The following is a 20,141-nucleotide window of genomic DNA, read 5'->3' on the forward strand; positions in this document are numbered from 1 at the left end:
GCCCTGCAGTCTTTAGTCTTTTGGTTTTACTCCCAAAACCAAAGACCAAAAACCATTGGAGTGAGATAGAATGAACTGACCAAACTACAAGTGGATCAGAGTTTATTAAGTAAAGAGTGGAGATGGTGCATTACAACTGAACCGAACCTGAGATTCCTGGGAAAAAATCTCATCTGTCAGTCACACAATTGGCCACTTCTGCCCCAACCCATACAGAGGCCTGTCAGGGGAGATGAGGAAACAATTCCGGTGGCAGGACTGGTGGCTGCTCCTGGGGCTGGGTCTGATCTCCGCAGAGTTTTCAAGGCCAGGCCATTGCCCTCAGGGTCGAGATCTCATGGTGGATGCAGCCAGACCCACCAAGATGGCTACTATTGTGAAACCCTGGGCGGCGATTCGGGTGCGCATCATGAGCTGGGAGCGCTGGCTCTGACCCCGGTGGAAGCAGTAGAGACCATAGGTAAGGGCGGACGCTGTGCCCAGGCAGCCTGAAGAGGGGACAAAGCAGGGGGGAAGTGGCAGGTCCGGCCTTGGAGGGCTCGCCCAGTTTTAGGCCTCCCTCCCCCAAAGTCAAAATCTCTTTTTTTCTTTGGTGGCCGCACCCGCGGCATAGGTAAGTTCCTGGGCCAGAGTCTGAATCCCAGCCTCGGCTGCGACCTACGCTGCAGCTGTGGCAAAGCCGGATCGAACCCAGGCCGCCGCAGAAACGACGCCAGATCCTTAATCCACCGGGCCACACCGGGAACTCCTTTTTTAGACTTTTTTTTTAAGGTCTTTAAATAGCAGCTGAGGGGAGGAGGTAATGGAATGGGGCGGAAGTGTGGAGGGGGTGTCCTCCGAGTCAGAGTCGGCCCCATCCCAGCCTGCTAATCCCGTCCAGCTCATGCTCCAATCACATTCACCCCTCAGTGCCTGGCCCCTTCGTTACATCTCTGGTCCACTCTCATTTCGGTCCTCTTGGCGTTCCCGGTGCTCCCCTATTTTATTCCCCCGATATCACTGTCCTCTTGGTCTACAGTTCCTACAGCACCCACTTACCTATGGGTACCATTGGATTCTCGCGGGTCTTGCGGATAAACTTCTCCTTGAAGCTTTCCGAAGTGCTGTACACAGTGGGGCTAAAGCCCTCAATGACTGGGGGTTGCGACGGTTCAAAGGGTGCCTCCGGGGTCGCAGGGCCAGGAGTTGCCATGTTCTGGGCAACCGCTTAGGAGAGAATCCGGACGCTAAACCCCGCCTCCTGATGAGGTCATAAAGGGGGCGGGGAAAAGGACTTGCTGAGTGTTACACGCAGGTGCCTTCGCTCATGGCCTTCTGGGAGTTGTAGTAATCGGCATGCATCACTATGAGGAGGACTACATTTCCCAAAAAGCCTGCAGTACCACGCGTGCACTCTCCGGAAGGAGTGTGATACACGAGGTACTTGGGTTGAGAAGCACACAGTCTGAGTTACCCGTTCTGTGGTCAGCGCGATGCCCAAGGCCAAGGGGAAGACCCGGAGGCAGAAGTTCGGTTACAATGTTAACCGGAAGCGTCTGAACCGAAATGCTCGACGGAAGGCAGCGCCGCGGATCCAGTGGTGAGGGGACTAGGGTTCAGGAGGCAAAAGGCTTCGGCGGGGAAGCCGGCGAGATGACACTTCCGCTGTCGCCCTCTCTTTTCCTGTAGCTCCCACATCCGACATGCCTGGGACCAGACCAAATCGGTGCGGCAGAACCTGGCCGAGATGGGTTTGGCTATGGACCCCAACAGGGCGGTGCCTCTTATTAAGAGAAAGGTACTGACATGGAAGGGTCTTGGCCCTTGCCCCCCGCACCCCGCCATACTTAGCTGGGTTTCGGAGCCTGATCCTATCCGTTACCTCTCTCTAGCCAATTCAGCCAGCCTGTACTGACTGTGGTTGAGGGTCCCTTTACGACCTCCCTTATACTCCCTCCCCAGCAGAGATTGGACCTGGATTGGAGCTTCCTCTTTTCTTCTGCACTCACTTCTTTTTTTCTGAAATTAACCTGCTTGGATCCCTAGGCATCTCAACGGTATTTTCCAGAATTTATCTTTTTATGCCCTTAACTTTCCTAATAGAGGGTTTGGGATCTTTACTTACCGTTCTTTACACTTTTCCCCAGTTGTCCAGTCATTCTCGGTCTGAGGCTTCCCTAGGGTTAGTTTCTTCTGAGTAAGTCGTTTTCTGGACCACTCTCAAAAATAGTATCCCTTTTCACTCAGTAACTTCTTCCCTGCTTTATTTTAATTCATTGGCATTTGTGAAGACCTGATGGTATATTATATTATGTGTTTATCTGTTCATCATCAGTGCTTCGTTCCCCCAACATAATCTCCTTGAGGACAGGGACTTTGTACTGCATTCCCTACTAAATCCCCAGTGGTGCCTAGGATGTGAGTAGTGCTTAATAAATAGTTAACCCAATGAATGGGCTTGCTGATTGAATTTATCCCATTGCCTTCAGGTAGGTTTTTTTTTTTTGCTTTCATGCTAGAGGAAAACAGCACCAGTGTTTCTTGAACAAATAAGAAGCTATAGCCAAGCACTCTCAGCTTTTTCCTCCCCATAGAGAAGATATCTGATATCCCTCCTTCATCATAAAGTATAAAGTGCTTTCATGTGCATTGTTTCATTTGATAATCATAAGTGAAGTGAGGCAGGCAAGGGGTATTATACCTGTTTCATAGATATGGATAGAAAGATGAATTGCTTGCTTGATCATCTTGGGAACCATGAAGCTTCAGGGCATTGGTTCTTCTTGTCATCTCTTCCTGCCTGGCCTTGTGGAGGGATTCTTATGGGAGGGCAGGAGCCTTTAGATTTTTTCCTTCATCCAAGATCTTTTCTTTTGTCTACTGGTCTCACAGTCTCTATTCTCTGCAGGTAAAAGCCATGGAGGTGGACAGAGAGGAGAGGCCTAAGGAGCTTGTGAGGAAGCCTTATGTGCTCAATGGTGGGTGTGGGCCACGTCCCTTTCGGTCACCATCCTGCGCAATCAGGGCTGGAAAAGACCCTCCGATGTTCTCATTTTACAGATGGAGAAACTGAGGTTCAAAGGGAAGAAGTGAGTTGGTCACAGAGTTAGGACTGTGTCCCTGCTGAGACATTTTCATGTTACTGACTCAGCTCCAGTGTGTGAAGGGAGCTCAGAGATGTTCAGGGAGGATGTAACCAGCACTGAGAGGATAGAAGAGGAAATGTTGTCTTAGGCACGCATTTAGCTTCTCATGAGTTTAAGGATGAGCAGATTTTTAGAAATTTCACTACTTAATCTTTCCAAATCAGCTTCATGTATATTAAAGCTATAGAGGCTGAGTATTAAATTTTTTTTTGGCTTTTTAGGGCTGCACCTGCGACATATGGAGGTTCCCAGGCTAGGGGTGAATCAGAGCTATAGCTGCCAGCCTACACCACAGCCATAGCCACACCAAATCCTAACCTCGTCTTTGACATAGCTCATGGCAATGCCAGACCCTTAACCCACTGAGTGAGGCCAGGGATTGGAACCTGCATCTTCATGGATGCTATTCAGATTTGTTAACTACCGAGCCACGACTGGAATTCCCTTTTTTTTAAATATAATTTTTTCCCCTTTTTTTTAAGAGTCTGAATACTGAAAAAGAAGTGGGTAAATTCTGGAGGGAAGCAGGAGTACTCTGGAATTCTCTACCCATCCTTCATCTTTCCTGTCCAATATATATATATATATATATTTTTTGTCTTTTGTTGTTGTTGTTGTTGCTATTTCTTGGGCTGCTCCCGTGGCATATGGAGGTTCCCAGGCTAGGGGTTGAATCGGAGCTGTAGCCACCGGCCTACGCCAGAGCCACAGCAACGCGGGATCCGAGCCGCGTCTGCAACCTACACCACAGCTCACGGCAACGCTGGATCGTTAACCCACTGAGCAAGGGCAGGGACCGAATCCGCAACCTCATGGTTCCTAGTCGGATTCGTTAACCACTGTGCCACGACGGGAACTCCCTGTCCAATATTTTTAACAGTTCTCTTGAAGGTTAAATATTTGAATGGTCAGACATTGGATATAGAATTCCATGAATTCCTGTCTTTAGTCTATTTCGTGATTCTCATAAGAGTTACTGCACAGGACTGTATATACAGATCATGTGTACTTAGTGTAGTCAAAGCTAATCTTGGAGTTCCTGTTGTCGCTGAGCAGAAACGAATCTGACTGGTATCCACGAGAACACAGGTTCAATCCCTGGCCTCGCTCAGTGGGTTAAGGATCCAGCATTGCCGTGAACTGTGGCGTAGGTTGAAGGTGCAGCTTGGATCTGGCATTGCTGTGGCTATGGCATAGGCCGGCAACTACAGCTCTGATTCTGTCCCTAGCCTGGGAACCTCCATATGCTGCGGGTGTGGCCCTAAAAAGACAAAAAAAAGCTAATCTTAAAAAGTTTTACTTTTAATTCTTTAATTTTAAAAAAAATTTAACTGTGGTTAAAAAAAATGTAAAATTTACCATCTTAATCACTTAAAAATATATAGCTCAGTAGTGTTAAGTATATTCACATTGTCATGCAACAGAGAACTCTGGAACTTTTCATGGTAAAAGACTGAAACTCTATACTCATTAAACAATAACTCCTGTATCCTCCCCCCCACCCCAACTCATGGCAACCAAATCAAAGATAATTTTGACTGTAAGCAGTTTTAACACCTAATCCCAGATAAGATTTGACTACATTTCTGTGAGGTTGCTATTTCTTTTTCTTTTTTTTTTTTTTTGTCTTTGCCTTTTCTTGAGCCACTCCCGCAGCATATGGAGGTTCCCAGGCTAGGGGTCAAATTGGAGCTGTAGCTACAAGCCTATGCCAGAGCCACAGCAATTGGGGATCTGAGCTGTGTCCGTTACCCACACCACAGTTCATGGCAACGCTGGATCCCCAACCCACTGAGCAAGGCCAGGGATCGAACCCATAACCTTATGGTTCCTAGTTGGGTTTGTCAACCACTTCGCCATGATGGGAACTCCAGGGGTTGCTCTTTCTTTATAGATGAGGAATAGGGGGGTGTTTACCTAAGTATTTTGGGAGGGAGGCCATTATTGGCTCCACAGCTTGGCTTTTCCCTTCCAATGGAGAAGAGGGATGCTTCAGGCCTTAATTCCTACAGCTCTAGTTCTCATTTATTCACACCTTTCCAGTTCACATATTGTTAATACTTAAAGAAGTTCTTAGAGAGTTTTAGCGCTGGAAGGGAGCCCTGCTCTATGGCCAGGCAATGTATCTTCATCTCTGTCCCCAGGACCTGGCACTAAATAGGGGTTATTAGTTTGGTGCCTTCCTTCCGCCTATCTCGGGCCTAGAGAGAGATGACTTGTTTTTCAGGTGGTTTTCACACTGATAGATGCTTGTGCCATAGGCAGAGCCCAGGACCTGAGGGGCTAAAAAAGGAGGGTTCTAGCACTGAATTTGGAGATGGAAAAGCAAAGCTCAGTAGATAGCTGGTGGAGCAACTTTTGTGGTTTAGGACTGACTGAGCAGCTCAGATTGTGCAGGAAGCAAAGCCTCATTCCCTGTTTCCTGGCTTCTCTCAACCCAGACCTAGAGGCAGAAGCCAGCCTTCCAGAAAAGAAAGGAAATACGCTGTCTCGGGACCTCATTGACTATGTTCGCTATATGGTGGAGAACCATGGAGAGGACTATAAGGTGAGTGGCTCAGGCCTGGCCGGAGGAACCACTTGGGGCCTCCACTGAAAGGGACCTGGACCATTCTGAGTCTGATCTGCCTGCCTAGTGCTTGTTTCCTGATTCTGAGTGGAAACAAAGGGAGGAGAGAGATCCTCTGGGAAAAGGATCCCATTGACAGAATGCTTATAACTGGATAGACTGAGTGATATGGTTCATATCCCACGCATAAACATACTGTTTTGCTTGCATGGTTTTAAAAAAATTTTTTTTCCTGTATTTTGGCTGCACCTACAGCATATGGAAGTTCTTGGGCCAAAGATCAAATCCCAAGCTGCATCTGTGATCTACACGCTGGGTCCTTAACCCACTGTGCCACATCAGGAACTCCTGCATGGTATTTCTATTTTTTTATTTTTTATTTTTATTTTTTGTCTCTTTGCCTTTTCTTGAGCCACTCCCTCGGCATATGGAGGTTCCCAGGCTAGGGGTCGAATCGGAGCTGTAGCCACTGGCCTACGCCAGAGCCACAGCAACTCGGGATCCGAGCCCCGTCTGCGACCTACACCACAGCTCACGGCAACGCCAGATCCTTAACCCACTGGGCAAGGCCAGCGATGGAACCTGCAACCTCATGTTTCCTAGTCGGATTCGTTAACCACTGTGCCACGACAGGAACTCCATGCATGGTATTTTTAATGAACTTGAACTATAGGTGACCCTTGAACAACTTGGGAGTTAATCTGCATATAATTTATATTGGACCCTCCTAGTCTACGGTTCCTCACACCTGGAGATGCAGCCAGCCTCAGACCATGTAGTGCTGTAGTGTATACTATTGAAAAATATTCCTCACAGACTTTGAAAAACTTACCAAAGGGGACAGGTCGGGGGTGGGGGCGGTGGGAGGGATGGACTGGGGGTTTGGGATATATGCACACTGAGGTATGTGGAATGATTGGTCAACAGGTACCTGCTATATAGCACAGAGAATCCTACACAGTATTCTGTCATGATCTATGTGGGAAAAGAATCTTAGAATGGATATGTGTATATGTATGAAAGGGTCACTTTGCTGTATAGAAGAAATTACCACAGCCTTGTAAATTAACTAACACTTCAGTAAAACTTAAAGAAAAAATACCCCTGGAGTTCCTGTCATGGCTCAGTGATAATGAACCTGACTAATAACCATGAGGATGCAGGTTCGATCCCTGGCCTCACTCAGTGGGTTAAGGATCTGGTGTTGCTGTGAGCTGTGGTGTAGGTCACAGACGTGGCTTGGATTCTGCATTGCTGTGGCTGTGCTATAGGCTGGCACCTGCAGCTCCGATTTGACTCCTAGCCTGGGAACTAACATATGCCCTAAAAACAAAACAAACAAACAAAAATCCCTGTATAAGTGGACCCATGCAGTTCAAATCCATGTTCAAGGGTCAACTATAGTTGCCATTTTAATTATGGGAGGTTTCCAGTTAAAGTCCTTATTTTGGCTTCTCTTAAAAACTGAAAGATCCGGATACACTGGGCCCCTGTGCCCAGATGGTATCCGTTGGCTATGGATGGAGAATGACCTACTTAGCTGGTCCCAGCTCCTGCCTAGTCTCTGAGGGCATTTGTACCCATTTTCCCACATATGCTAATGGCTTTTAAGGTGAGGAATCTCGACCTCAGTGACAACGAAGTGGCTTGCCCAGCTCAGACCTAGGATTTGAACCTTTGCCTGTCCAACCCTCCTCAAGTGGCCCGTCTCCCTTCTTAGGCTATGGCCCGGGACGAGAAGAATTACTATCAAGATACCCCAAAACAGATTCGAAATAAGATCAACGTCTATAAGCGTTTTTATCCAGCGGACTGGCAAGCCTTTGTTGATTCTTTGGAGAAGAATAAGATGGAAGTTGATTGACTGGTTTATGCCTGCCCCACGTTGAGGCTTCCTTCTGGACCAGAGAAGCTGGAGCCAGGATTTAAGGCAAGGAGGGGTATGCAGCTCCAGATGAGGCTGACCAGACCCCCTGGGATCAAAAGGTTATACGCACACATAAACACATGCAATCTTTCTCACACTTTGCTTTGGGGAAGGTACTGTCTCCCGGAGGCTCCGGTTTTGTTCTTCTGGGGGCTCTGGGAAAAGCCAGAACTTGCTGTTCTCAAGAGTGGGTAGTTGGTTGCATATAGTCTATATACAATAAAATACTCTATTTTACTTTTCTGATGGTTTTGTATTTGCCCCTCTCAGCCAGGCCCTGGGACTGCCCCTGCAAAAACCTACCAGGAGAGAGAGGCGCTTCAGCCCTTTTGTTCCACATTCACATGCCCTCCTAGCACAGCTTCCCTCTTCTGTGCCGTGGTTTCCTGCATAGCAGTTCCACTAATGCTTCTACAGAAGCCTGCTGGGAGCCCTGGGCTGCTGGCAAGGGGCCTGCATTGCCATTGCTAGCTCCCCTCCAGGCTGGACTTGTCTTCATGGCCCAGCTGTGGCTCAGTGCCAGAGGGTGAGGAGCTGTACAGCTGCCTCCTGGTCTGCCTTCAAGTGACCAGCCCTGGCTGCTTATCTTTCTTGAAGGGACTCTGAGCCCCCAAACCTGCTTTCTGAGACCATCTGGTGGACTGCTGAATACCACTGTGCTGTGCCAGGCACTGGGCTACATGCTCCTTGGCCATTCCGTGGGGCCAGCCTTCCTGATTCAGTGGCACGACCAGCACATAGCAGGATCACAGACAAGGGGCGGTCACTGGGCATTTTCTCATTCTGATACTTCATCCTGAGCAGTTAATACAAAAGTCTTGTTCCTATAGTTTCTCCTTAAAGCACATAAAATCTCCTTCTCCTTAATGTTTTTGAAAAGAAGGGCTTTGTGGCATTCCGGTCATGGTGCAGCAGAAACGAATCCGACTAGGAACCATGAGGTTGTGGGTTCGCTCCCTGGCCTCGCTCAGTGGGTTAAGGATCTGGTGTTGCCGTGAGCTGTGGTGTAGGTTGAAGACGGGGCTCGGATACTGTGGGGCTGTGGCTGTAGTGTAGGCCAGCAGCTGCAGCTCCCATTCGACCCCTAGCATGGGAACCTCCATATGCTGCAGGTGCAGCCCTAAAAAAAAAAAAAGCAAGAAAAAGACTTAGTATTATTACATAAAACATTTCACGTAGAGCCCTGAAGCTTGAGAGGTGTTAAAGTGGGGCTTGAAGTCATCTGATGACTCAGCTTAGACTTTTGGCTTGCTAACTTTGGCTTCACGGGCTGACTTTGGCCCCTGAAGGCAGCACACCTGTCCCACGCTGTTAAGGCAGGCTGGAAACTGGACAGAAGCTTCCCTAACGGGCCCGGCCTGCTGACTCCAGCAGTGACTGGCCACTGTGGCCAAGAGCACAGCCTTCAGGATGGAGTCTGCAGCAAGGCTCCTGAGGGCCCTAGTGATTTGGCATAAATCCTGTCCTTCACAGCATTCCAAATTCAGACCTTGACCAGGCTGGGCGTTTACCTTGTTTCTTCACCCAGTTCGGGTGCCAGCTTTACGAAGCTTTCCCTCCCACTCTCCCCCGCCTCCTGGCTATTAAGTGTCCTGGAGTCCCCACACCCCAGACTTCCTGTAGTGGTACCTATCACAGTCAAATAGCTTGACATCCCCTACCAGCCTGGCTTGGTTGCTAGGAACTTGTCTGGGAAACCGAGCCCAGCGCAAAGGCAGGCGCTAGGGGGGTATGGTGGAATGGCGTGGCCTCCATTCTGGCCTCTGGCACTGAGGCAGTCAAAAGACCTCCTCGCTCCCGTTTCCACAGCCTGGCTCTGGCCCCGTCAGCTACATGACCTCCCCCAAAGTACTGAGTTAGGTCAAAGCTGGTCATCCTGAGCCCCTGACCCCTGTGTGGACTGAGGAGCCAGGGGACAGGGACTTGCTGTTTAACAAGCTGTCACAGGAAGGGTTCTGGAACCGTTCTTCATAGCTGCCCATCACTGAGGCTGTAAGCACCAAGCACACGCCTCTCAAAATCAGGATTCACACGAAGCCATATCTGAATTTTTTGGCATTTATTGTGTACCTCAAACAGCCACCAACACTCCATTTTATGCAGTTTGTGGGTCCAGGTTTGCAGGGCATGGGCTGGGACGGCAAGGACTTCCAGATCTTTGATGAAAATCTTCCCCTTGTCCCTTAATGAGCCCATCTCCCGGAGGCCGCAGGAAAAATTGGAGGTTCCCTTTTTCATGGAGACTAGGAAGGACTTGAGGATGAGGATGTGTGAGCTGACCTTCCAGGTCGGAGGTCTGGGGTGGCTGCACAAGGGCCACACCACAGGCGAGTTTCAGCAGCTGGTTCCATGGGCTGGCAGTTGCTACTAAACTAGCGTAAGAACACAATGTTTAACAAATGCAACTGGAAACAGATTTTCATTCAGGCAGACAGGCTGGAGTTGTGGGATTTTTCATCAGAACTTGCCTGCAGAGGACCAGGAAGCCATGAGGCACTGACCTCACCTCCTCCCCAGTTCTTACAGCTCGACACCTTTGTGTCTACACAGGCTTACAACGGGCAGTTCTGGGCACCAAAAGGTGCCAGAGGAGGGGGCTTGGGATAGGCAGCCATTCCAGGGTACTGGTCCCAGCAGCCTCAAGAGCCCTCTTGCCCAGGCCATCCACGTGTCCAAGCTCTGGGCCCTGTTGACCTCTCCTCAAAGGGAGGGCAGCAAGTCAGAAGCCACAGCTTCATTTAAATAACTTCAGAACAGAAGCCCCCAGGGCCAGGGTGAGTGAACCAGGCAGTTTCCACCAGCAAGTAGAAGCAAAAGCCTCCTTCCCACATGAAGTGGGCACTGTGTGATCAGCGCCCACCCTGGTCTCTTCGAGTCTTTAACTTTAGAGTATGAGAGCTGCCCAGCCATTTGCTCCTCAATCCTAAGCTCAGGTAGGTGAGGAGCTGCAGAGTTGGGGCAGTGGGGGGAACAGTGTCACCCAGGCTAGCCAGGAACCTCACTTTGAGACAAATAGCTCTAGGTAATGGCTAGTTCCCCAGAGCAGTTATCTAGGCTCCTAAACACATCACCCTCAGGAACAATCAGGTAAGAGCACCACGAGGCCAGACAGTTAGCTGTTCTGAAGAAAGGCCTCTCCCCTCCTCTGCCCAGTCTGATCCTGGTAGAAACCAGAGCAGATGACAACTGGGCCAGCAGCCCCACCAGAGGAGCACACCCACAGGCCAACAGAAGGTCCATACACTCTGCACAGGGGCCAGAAGAGTGGCCCCCTGGACTTTCAGGGCCCCTCAACTGCTCTATGTCCTCTGGTGTGGCACTGAGACCTGTCGGTTCCAAGTGGTCTCTGAAAGTTGCTCCAGGACATACTGTTAAACTCTATTCGAGTTCACCTCCCTACAGTGGGGAATTAAAAAAAAACTGTACTATATAATGCTACTCATTAGGCCAAAGGCAGATCTTAATTAGTAGAAAAGGGTGCCCCCTTCAGCAATGCTGGTTCCAAAGGTAACTTTCAAGGACTGGAGTTCAGAGAACAGAGAAGTCTCTCAACCCTCTAATGACAAAAGGAAGTGTCAGCAAAGTTTCAAAGGCGACTCTAAAACCCAAGTCATTCCTGAAATGTCTAAAATAAAAGCAGTCCAATCACTTCTTAATGCAGAAAGTTAATCAGAATTGCAAAGAATGATTCTTAGACACCCGTACCACACCCTCCCACCTGGACCCCCTTTTGCACCGGCCACAGCATAGAACTCAAATATACCAAGTAAATGTCAAATGAAACAAAGGCACGTAATCTCTATTCTCAATTAAAAGGCAAACTGAGTTGGTTATGGCCTTAAAAAAAAAAAAAAAAAAAAAAGCCCAATTGTGGCTGTTGACTATTCAGTGGTCCCTTGACAGACAAAAGGCTCCTTCTTTTGCCTGCACTAAAGGGAAGTGTCAATACACAGACAGTCCTTGAACTGGTTGATCACTGGGACTGGGAATCATGGAATGTATAGCAGAGAGGACACCAGCAATTGTCCCACACTGCCTTAGCTGGGGAATCAGCAGGTCCAGAAAGGCTGAGTGATGTACCCAAGGCTACCCTGTTGGCTGGTCCGTAAATTCTCATTTCTTTCCACCTGGGTTTCATGATGAGCTTGCCTCTCCCAGCGTCACTGGTTACCTACAGAGGTTGTGTCCCTTTGACGAACTGGACCAAGTGGTGGAGTTTAAGTTCACGTGGGTCGTTGCAAAGTGTTAGGACATCAATTACAGCCACAGGGGGGAAGGGAGCTGGAGCTCTCTGTTGACACATGTAGCTTATCACACTGTCATTCACGATTCCAGCTATTTTCCTCAAAGATCCAAATGTTCTATGACAATCATCTGGGGTTTTGATAACAGCACCTAGAAACAGAGCCTAAAACTTTGGCCTGTTCCTTTTATAAATAAATAAATAATGAAATGCAGTTCGGAGGCCAACATCCCGCTCCGCTGACTGTCTTCTCCCCAGGGACACAGGCGGGCTCCTTCCTTCCCCAGACTTATGTAAACATGGGCATTGGCACAGTTAGTGTAAGAGCAGCAGCTTCTGTCTCCAGACTTGGGGGGTGGGGAGGCTTCAGTTTTTCTGATTAGGGGGTGAATACCACTCACTCTGGTCAGAAGAGGCCTCAACCTTAGGGAAGCAGGGAGGTTTCAGAAAGCTCCTTGTAAGCTCTAAATTTATCCTCATGCTTCTTTCCTTCAGGGGAAATGCATCTCCAAGTTAGAAAAGACCATAGAAATCATCTCTCTCTAAAAGGAGGGCCCCAGGGCCCAAGAGGCAGGGACTGCACAAGGCCACACGCCAGCTGGGCTGGAGGATGAGTGGGGCTGGGGGCCAGAGCTCAGGTCGTACTGCCCACAACCTGCCCCCACGAGAGGGGTGTGAAGTCACCGGGAGGGAATAGTCTCGACTGGGTGTACCTCGGACACCTACACCAGTCCTCAACCACTGGAACCCCTAGGGCAGGCAGAACTGAGCCTGCTGAGCAGCTCACTGTACAGGTCAGAGGAGGCGGCTGCCTTCCCTGGTTTAAGTGGGATTCGCTCCCAGCCCCGAATAAGCGAGATGCTGTCTTCTCCCATGCTCTGCCTCACCTCCCTCCCTGTTTCCCTCCAAATCGACCTCACCAAGAAGGCTTCTGGGTGGTTCTTGGCCTTGCCCAGGATCGGCTCTTGAGAACACGAGGAGGAGAAGGGATGTGCTGCCACATGGCCCATGCCCCAGACCCAGGCTGGGGATGAAGAAGCAGGAGGGACAGAATGGGGGGCCCCAGGGCTGGCTGGTGAGCAGGTGGGTGGAAGCCTAGGAGAGAAGCTCCAGGAGCAGTTTCCAGATGTGCACGGTGCCAGGATTTTCAAAGCCGGATCCTGCAGGGGCAATGCTGGCAGCCAGGAGGAAAACTTCCCGCTGGCTATTGACAGCCTGCAGGCCCAGCTCCTGTTGCAGCTCCACCATACTCATGGCCTCACTTACATCCTGGGATGAAACAGAGACCCAGTCAGAGCTGCCAGTGTTTCCCAACAACCCACCCTTGTCATCTATGAAGTAAGTTATTCTTCAGCTCCCCAGGGGAACAGTGGGCCCCTTGGTCTAAACTCTCTTCCTCATCTTTGACTTTTCTTTTTTACCAACCTCTTTCCACCCTGTCATTCTTACCCACAGCCACTGTGCTAAGAAACAGCACTTCCTAGAAGTCAGGCATTGGGACAGGCACCTACGTCTTATTCATTCTCACAGTCCACACTTAAGTGATGAGGAAATCAAGTCAGGGAGGTGAAGTCATCTCATCAAGGAAACAGTGATAAGTGGCAGAGCCAGGCTACAAACCCAGGTTGGTTTGATGTCCAAGTTTATGATAATTATCAGAATCCAAGCTCAGTTTCCTAATAAACTCAGTGGCGGAGAGATCTCACAGTTGGGTCACTTCCAGTCAAGGGCCTTACCTCCCCTAGACCCCTAGAAATCTGAAGGAAAAAAAAAAAAAAAAGGCCACTACACACCATGACTGGTGATGTTACACTTGAAGTTAAAGATTAAAATGATTCTTCTTGGAGCAATTCATAGAATCCTGGGGCCTCAGACGTTGTTCCAAATCACTATAAATTGTAGTTTATGTATAGGATGAGGATGTGATTCATCATCCAAACTGGGATACTTCTGAGAGTCAAAGTGGGTGTTATTAAGAGTTATACCAGAGCCACAGGCATAAACGTGGACTGTCCCAGGTGGCCTAGGACATATGCTTACCTTATTTATAAATGACTGTCAACTATGTCCTGATGGGCAAGGGGAACCTGAGGTCAAAGACACACAGCCTTTCTCTAAGCCAGGCTGGAAATGTGAGTACAGGCCACAGGCTATGTGACAGGACTCTACACCGTGGCAGTCTCTCCTGACTTAGAAAGGCACCTCAACTGTGTGATGCCGAGAGGAGCTGAGCCCAGGGCAGCTTTCTGGCACCCAGGAGAGTTATAGCGGAGGGTTAAGAGCAGGCACTCTGAGGAAGATCTGAGCTCAAGTCCTGGCTTTGCCACATACCAGCTGTGACTCTGGACTAACAGCAAGGCCTATCACGTGGTTTTTGTAGGACTAGAGAGAGGTTATGATTATTAGGTGCTTAGCATGGTGTTAGCACACAGTAAATATATCAGTTATTATCAACTATGATTACTAATTATTATTATCGTGTTAGTTGTTATTAACTATTCAGCTTCTTATTGCTTCCCAGCCGTAGCTCTCTGATCTCTAGAGTCAGAAATCACAAGGACATAGCAATGGAAGAGGTGCAGGTTTTATTTGACTTGTTTTTCACTATTTTTTTCAAAGTGTACAAAATCTCTCTAGCTTCAGATTTCCTCCCATCTGTAAAATGGAAATTATCTTGTGGGTTGAATAAGAGAAACATAATGTGAAATGTCATTCAATGTTATTCAAGGGGATATAGTAGATACTTAAAAATTATTTTTCTCATTTCTCCAGGATGACAGATGACAGGGAGACAAAGAGGAAGGTGGAGAGAAGATGAGGATTAGGAATGAGGAGACAGCACAGGCAGCGGAGATGGGGGGCGGTATCTCACCCTGCGCTGCAGGTCACGGGGCTGGGCCTGAATCCCTCACTGTGCTCTCCACCCCCGCCCAGGCACTTGTTGATCAAGCCCAACCGGCCTGAGCCAGCCTCCTGTGGCCCTCACCTGCTTGTTGGCCACCACGACGACAGGCAGGTCAGGGTCCTTGTCCAGCAGCTTGTGCAGCTCCTGTCGGGCCCAGGGCAGCCGCAGCCGGTCTGCAGAGTCCACCATGAACACCAGCACGTCCACCTCATTCACAAACTCCTTCCAGTAGAAGCGCAGATTCTGGCTGCCACCGACTGAGGAGAGGCCAGGGGCCAGCTCAGAGCCTCCCTGAGCCCCTGGCTCTCTACCTACAGTCCACCCCACCCCACTTCCAGCTTCCCAAGTCTCCACGGGCCAGAAGCAAGGGAAAGTCCACAGGTTCCAGAGGCAGACGACCTGGGTTTAGCTCTAGGTCTGACACCTGAACAGATTACTACCTTTGAGCATCAGTCTCCTACTCACTGAACTTACCTAACAGGTTGCAACAAACCTCAAGGGTTCCATATGCAATGTACCTTTCATAGGGCTGATGTATATAGTATGTGCTCTATTTCATAAACTCTCTGGTTCTTTCTCCTGGGCTGCCTTGCCTCCTCCCAATTCCTAGCTTCCTCCTGGTTCAGTGGTCAGCAGCCAAGACTCCCTGCCCTGCTTATGCACAGCCATCATCCATTCAGCTTCTCTTGTTCCACCTGGTCGCCCCATTTCCCTTCCTTGGAAACACCACACTCAATGCTGCCTTCACGCGGCTGCCTAAGTAGCACCCCCTACCTGGGTTGTGTTCCTGTTCCTCTGTCCCTCTGCAAAGTCCCCACTGGTCACCCTGCATCCCAGCATTTCTGGTTATACTTCTCGCTCTTGTGGACACTAAGCTCTTTGAGAGTTAGAGCTGTTTACCTCTGGATCCCCCCAAAGCCCTTAGCACAATGCCTGGCACATAGCAGGCACTCAACAAGTATATACTGAGTGCTTACTAGGTGCCAAGCACTGATCTAGGTGCTGGGGATACAGAGGTGAGCAAGGAAGGCAGGGGCCCTGCTCTCAAGGAGCTCTCTCCGTGACCAGGACCGACATAGCAATAACACACAAACACATTTTGCAAAGGAAGAAAATAAAACAGAAAAAGCAAAAGTGGCAGTAAAGGGCTAGGTATATGCTGGGGGTTTTGGGCTGGGTGCTCTGGGAGGGTGGTCTAAGGTGGGGGCATGTGAGCTAAGTCTGGGATGATAAGGAACTAGTTATGAAAAGAGGCAGAGAAAATCACCACAGGCAGTGGGCAGAGCAAGATCGATGTGTTCGAGAAACAAGGCAGCTAGGGTGGTTGAGGTGCCACCAGAAGGGGAGAGGAAGAAGCCTCGACCGGCAAGGCTGGTCAGGGATGGACACACAGGACCTGTAAGGCCATAGTGAGGCTGTGGGGAGCCCCTGAAGCATCCTGAGCAAGGATGACATACATGATCTACTTTGAGTTTCTGAAAGATAACTGCTGGCTAACACTGAGGACAGAAGTGGAAGCAGGAAGACCAGCAAGGAGACTGTGGTAGAACTGAGAGGTGTTGGTGGCTTGGACCAATCAGGCAATGGTGGAAGTGGGGAGAAGTTGTCAGACAAGATGCAGAATCTACTGGCAGGTAGAGCTGACAGAACTAGCTAATGACATGGATTGAAGGTCCACAAAAGGCTCCCTCTCAGCCAGGCTCCAGGCCAAGCATGGCAGGAGACCACTGCAGAAGTAAAGGTTGTGGGACTTGAATGGGAGTCCTGGGTTTGAATCTGAGTTGAGTGACCCTATTGAGCTTTGGGTGTTAACTAGTCAGACCCTTGGATACCACAAAACCCCCAAACTCCTTCTTCCAAGGCTGAGAGAGGGGGATGTGGTCTCTGTCAGCCAGAGTGGGCTGCAAGTGCAGAACTCCCAGGTGGTTTTTCTGTGTCCCCGGCACAAGCAGTAGAGACGGGGAAAGCTTGCTGGAAGGATTGGATCCCAGGTGAATATCAGTGTCTACTACAATCAGGGAGGAAAGAAGCAGCCATGGCAGGCTAGCAGGCAAATCCCACAGACCAGAGGAACTTGGCCCATTCAGGCCAACAGTCAGGTCCTCAGAGTCTGATCCCACCACTCAGCACTTAACTAAACTCACCTGGTCTTTATGGTCTGTGTCCTTTGGCTGGCAGGGAGTCTACCTCTTCCTCCCCACTGACGGGCCGGACACAGGTGTTAAGTACTGCTGCCCTCTCAGTACCCTCTTATCCCCTCCTGGGGTCCCAAGCCTAACACTTGTGGGCAGGCGGCTGCTTAGACCCTCTCCGATCACTCACTCGACAAGCTCTCCCTGGTACCTGCTTGGGGCTGGACCCCAGGAGCTAGAGTTGGAGTGGATTTTTTTTCTTTTTAGGGCTGCACCTGCAGCATATGGAAGTTCCCAGGCTAGGGGTCAAATCAGAGCTGCAGCTGCTGGCCGTTATCAGAGCCAAAACAACTCAGGATCCGAGCCACGTCTGTGACCTACATAGCTCATGGCAATGCCAGATCGTTAACCCCCTGACCAAGGTCAGGGATCAAACTAGTATTAATCCTCATTAACACTAGTCGGATTCTTTCCCACTGAGCCACATTGGGAACTCCTGGATCAGGTTTGTCTGTGCCCTAGAGGCTTAGTCAGGGACAGTCTGGTATGTGGTGGATACTGCAGCAGAAGGGGAGCCCAGAGGAGGAACTCCTAACCTGCCTGAAGGTTATAAAAGGCTTCACAAGGATATCAGTCTGACCTAAATCTTGAAGGATGAACAGTAGTCTATCAAGAGAAGAAGGGCTTTCCAGACTAGGGGAACAGTGCGTGCACAGCACAGAAGAAAAGAAAACAGCAAGCACCCTTCAGAAATAAGCAATATATATATGGTGCTTAACATCCAGAGCCTAGAGCCAGACAATCTGCATTAGCAGACTGGTGAGCTGCGTGAGCTTGGATAAAGTGTTTAACTTTCTGGGCTTCAGTTTCCTCATGTACGACATATAAAATGAGGAGAATAACTGTGTCTGGTTTTATGGAATTGTTGGGAGGATTTTTAAAATAATGTCTGTCAAGCCCTTGGCATACAGGAATCTTTAGTTGTTACATCTCAGTGTTAGGCACATAGGCTGCAGTATAGGTGAGCCAGAATACAGAGTTTGGGCTGTATCCTAGGCCCCAGGGAAACGTGGGAAGGATTTTCTACCGAATGCGTCCTGCTTTTGGATAAAACCCCTGGCTTGAGTCCAGCTGACATGATGGGGAGCCGGTGTTTGTGCGTGGTGGGGGGGGGGGCGAGGAGGGGGATCTGCTCACTCTCCAGCAGGTCCACCTCGAAGTCCTTGGTGGGCAGCCGTACGGAGTTGAAGCCCCAGGTGGGGATGTGGCCTTCCAGCGGTGGCTTCCCGGCCAGCACGCGCAGGAACGTGCTCTTCCCAGAGCCATCCAGCCCCAGCACCAGCACCTCGCGCTGCTCCAACTCCTCCAGCGCAGGCTCCTCGTCCTCCTCATCGTCGGGCTGTGGGGCACGTGTCAGGCTGCGATCGACACCCTCCCGCCTGACCCTTCCCCAGGGTAGACAGAAGGCCCAAAGCGCCCATCGCCACCCCCCCCCCCCCCAAAGCCCTCAAGTGGCAGCCAGGCCCGCTCTGGTGCAGAAGGACAAGTGCTGTCTATGGAGTCCTGAATCCCAAACCCTGTTCTTCTGGCTTTCCCTTAATGGCCTCGAGCAAACTCCTCCTCCACGAGCCTCAGACAATCCCTACATCCCACAGCCACAGGAACCACAAAATCCGGGAAACAAGCGAATGAGACGCTGGCGGGAGGAAGCGAGGGCGGGGGCAAGGGTCGGGGTGGCTTTTCCCGACATCCCCCGAGTCTTGCGCACTGCGCAGGCGCCGAGCAGGCGCGCGCTGGACCCGGCGCGGGCTCGACAGCGCTCCGGGGCCGCGCCCTCGCGCTCCGGCGCCAGCGAGGAAGCGCAAAGGCTTATGGCGGCTCAAGATAGCGCCACACATTACCCCCAAACGCCGGTCGGTTTCTCGGTTCTGGGACGCTCGAGCGCCCACCCGCGCGAGGCGTGCGGCGTCAATCCCCCCAACCCGCAAGGTGGTGGTCACACCCCTTGGCTGCATGCACGGAGGCGCAGGTCCCTCCTAGGCACTCACATCCCACTCGTCCCACTCCGGAAGGCGGGCGGGCTCCGCGCCCCACCAGGCCTCGCCTCCGTCCCAACGCCGCTCCCGTCCGCGGCCGAAGTAGGTCTTCCAAAGGATGAAGAGTACCGAGCCGAGCACGGCCGCCGCGCCGCCCAGCGCCAGCACCAAGGGGCTCAGCTGCCGCGGCGCCATCGGGCCGGGCGAGGGGCGCGGGCGCGGGAGCCGGCTGCACAGGCCGAGCCAGCCGGCCTGCCGAAGATGGCCCCGCTGCGACTGCCGCGGCCGCGCCCACCCACCCAAGCCAGCCCCGCACTACAAGCCCCACAATGCACCACCGCTGTCGCGACAGGCTGCCCGCGCCCCGGCGGCGGGAGCGGGGGCGCAGGCTGGAGCGCAGGGACCTCCCGCCCACTCTGCAAGGTGTGGTGTGGAGCGAGAGGCTGTGCCTGGGCAGAACAAGAGGCGGTGATATTGGCATCTAGCGAGTACTTGCTGTGTGCCAAGGGGTTATCTCACAGCTGTTCTAGGTTACCCCTTAAAACATTGCGTCTTTGAAGGGGAAACCGAGGCCCAAGTTATACCATAGTGCTTTGATGCAGCCTGCATTCAAACCCAAGCGATGTGTTTCCTGGGCATCCTTCAAGATTTGCGGGAGGAATTGTTATGGAGTGGCAGAGGTCAGACTGGAACCCAGGTCCCTGACTCTTAGTACTGTATACCTTCCTTTGTTTGCTTTCTAACTCTCAGGGGGTTTTGCTCTTTTGGGGTCTCTTGGCCTCCTGATGAAGCAGGCAGGGCCAGGAGTCACTATTTAGACCTGACTTGTCCTGGGTGTCCCCTGGTGACTGCCAAAATTTCTAGGCCTCGCACCAGAAGCAGCAGGAGAAATGGGGCCTAAGGTGCTTAAGAAAAGGATCCTGTGAGGGGCTGTGGGTTAAATGGGTGTATTTTTATTGTAAACCACCCCAAGCCATCTTATATACTGGGGGGCCTTGGGCATTTTTCTTGTCACCCACAGGTGTGCTCCCATCTTTCCTGTTTCCTTTGCCTCTGGTTACTACCTCTCCTTCCAATTTCAGCCCCACTTCCAGGTAATGCGCATTTCCTATTCCTTGCCTCACCCACCCAGAGAAACTGTACTCACCAGGACCTCTAACAAGACTGCTTGTTGGTAAGTCTCTTGATAGTATCTTAGTTTTAT

The 20,141-nt window shown here is 50.7% G+C and overlaps 3 protein-coding genes across 3 annotated transcripts; 1 reads left to right on the forward strand and 2 right to left on the reverse strand.

The window, feature by feature from the left end:
* Positions 1-85: 85 nt before the first annotated feature.
* On the reverse strand, positions 86-1,252 carry HIGD2A (HIG1 hypoxia inducible domain family member 2A). Its single transcript, XM_047778071.1, has 2 exons — positions 1,039-1,252; positions 86-488 (listed from the first exon to the last, which is right to left on the reverse strand). The coding sequence occupies exons 1-2, from the start codon at positions 1,190-1,192 to the stop codon at positions 322-324; spliced, it is 321 nt and encodes a 106-aa protein (XP_047634027.1). The 5' UTR covers positions 1,193-1,252; the 3' UTR covers positions 86-321.
* Positions 1,253-1,346: 94 nt separating this feature from the next.
* On the forward strand, positions 1,347-7,858 carry NOP16 (NOP16 nucleolar protein). Its single transcript, XM_047778069.1, has 5 exons — positions 1,347-1,579; positions 1,669-1,777; positions 2,888-2,957; positions 5,567-5,673; positions 7,415-7,858. Exons 1-5 carry the CDS (start codon positions 1,473-1,475, stop codon positions 7,556-7,558), a joined length of 537 nt encoding a protein of 178 aa, XP_047634025.1. The 5' UTR covers positions 1,347-1,472; the 3' UTR covers positions 7,559-7,858.
* A 1,807-nt stretch (positions 7,859-9,665) lies between these two features.
* ARL10 (ADP ribosylation factor like GTPase 10) lies at positions 9,666-19,234 on the reverse strand. The gene is made up of 4 exons (XM_047778068.1): positions 18,950-19,234; positions 18,099-18,300; positions 14,851-15,026; positions 9,666-13,133 (listed from the first exon to the last, which is right to left on the reverse strand). Exons 1-4 carry the CDS (start codon positions 19,130-19,132, stop codon positions 12,960-12,962), a joined length of 735 nt encoding a protein of 244 aa, XP_047634024.1. The 5' UTR covers positions 19,133-19,234; the 3' UTR covers positions 9,666-12,959.
* Positions 19,235-20,141: the final 907 nt, after the last annotated feature.

The sequence above is a fragment of the Phacochoerus africanus genome, chromosome 4 (assembly GCF_016906955.1).
Source record: "Phacochoerus africanus isolate WHEZ1 chromosome 4, ROS_Pafr_v1, whole genome shotgun sequence".
Taxonomy (NCBI): domain Eukaryota; kingdom Metazoa; phylum Chordata; class Mammalia; order Artiodactyla; family Suidae; genus Phacochoerus; species Phacochoerus africanus.